At 44.8% G+C, this 1,111-nt stretch overlaps 1 protein-coding gene across 1 annotated transcript; it reads right to left on the bottom strand.

Moving 5' to 3' along the window:
- Positions 1–244: 244 nt before the first annotated feature.
- Positions 245–778, bottom strand: LOC147450376 (uncharacterized). Its single transcript, XM_086520454.1, has one exon. The coding sequence runs from the start codon at positions 776–778 to the stop codon at positions 245–247; it is 534 nt and encodes a 177-aa protein (XP_086376580.1).
- Between the last annotated feature and the right edge of the window lie 333 nt (positions 779–1,111).

Here is a 1,111-nt window from a genome sequence, read left to right as displayed (position 1 = left end):
TTTAAAGATTTACCTTGATGAGTGGCTGGGGTCTGAATAACAGCGAATTGTCGTTGAGCTCTAGGGTTGTCAATAGCTCCATAGATAGTCGCTCTTTCTTCTTCTTCACTAATGGTAGGTTCTCCTATGGTTACACGTGCATGTGCATTCCTACCTTGACCTCTTCAAGATGCCCTTGCTGCTCTCCTCGCCCTCGTCCACATCCACCACCTCGTCCAGTGTTGTTTCCAATAGGGTGGCATCTTCAGTCCGCCTCCGTTGCTACCGTTGCTCTGTTAGATAAGTGTGGACATCTGTTCCGGTAATGTCCCAGTTCTCCACACTCAAAGCATCGAACATCCAACCTTGCAGGGTTTTGCACGTTTGCAACATAGGCTCTTTGTGGCTGCCTCTCATTATTGGAAAATCTTACTGGTTGTCTAGCACCATTAAAACTCTGATTCTGTTCAACTCTCCTCCTTATGCCTTGCTCCTTCATCAAAGGTTTGGCTCGCAATAAGGCATCTTGCACACTGGTAGGTTTCATGGCTTCGAGTCGTGAGAAAATGGGTTCTCTTAAACCTTGGCAAAACCGAGCTACTTGTTGCTCTATCGTCATTGGTGGTGCATATAGCCTAAGAGTTACGAACTTTGAGTAATAATCTTCCAGGGATAGGCTGTATTGTTTCAAGCTAAAGAACTCGTTCATCTTTAATGCTTCATGAGCAGGGGGTAAGTATCTTTCCTTTACTGCTTGCTTGATTTCCCTCCAATTCTGGGAATTTTCTAACACTCCCATGTCACGGTGTTGGGAAACAAGCAAACTGGAACACCTCTATAGTGATGTCACCCAAGAGCGTTTCAAGAGAACTACAAGACACCAAAATCTTCGCAAAATACTTTTGAAACACCACAAGTCCAATAGGAGTAGACCCTTGGGAATTTACCAGCCATCGCCCACCCAAGAGACTATGTCACATAGGAGCAAAACCCTGCCAAAGCATGGATTTACAGCACACGCCGACCAATGCATATGAAGACAAGAGCCTCTCCTTTCACAATCAAACATCACAAACCCACAACTTCAACATCAATTCCACAATTCATAAATACATGCCCTCCGAATCTGTCT

The sequence above is a fragment of the Adiantum capillus-veneris genome, chromosome 9, assembly GCF_014529385.1.
Source record: "Adiantum capillus-veneris isolate H3 chromosome 9, ASM1452938v2, whole genome shotgun sequence".
NCBI lineage: Eukaryota > Viridiplantae > Streptophyta > Polypodiopsida > Polypodiales > Pteridaceae > Adiantum > Adiantum capillus-veneris.
Note: the sequence above shows the minus strand (reverse complement) of the source record. Positions and strands in the feature narration are given on the sequence as shown.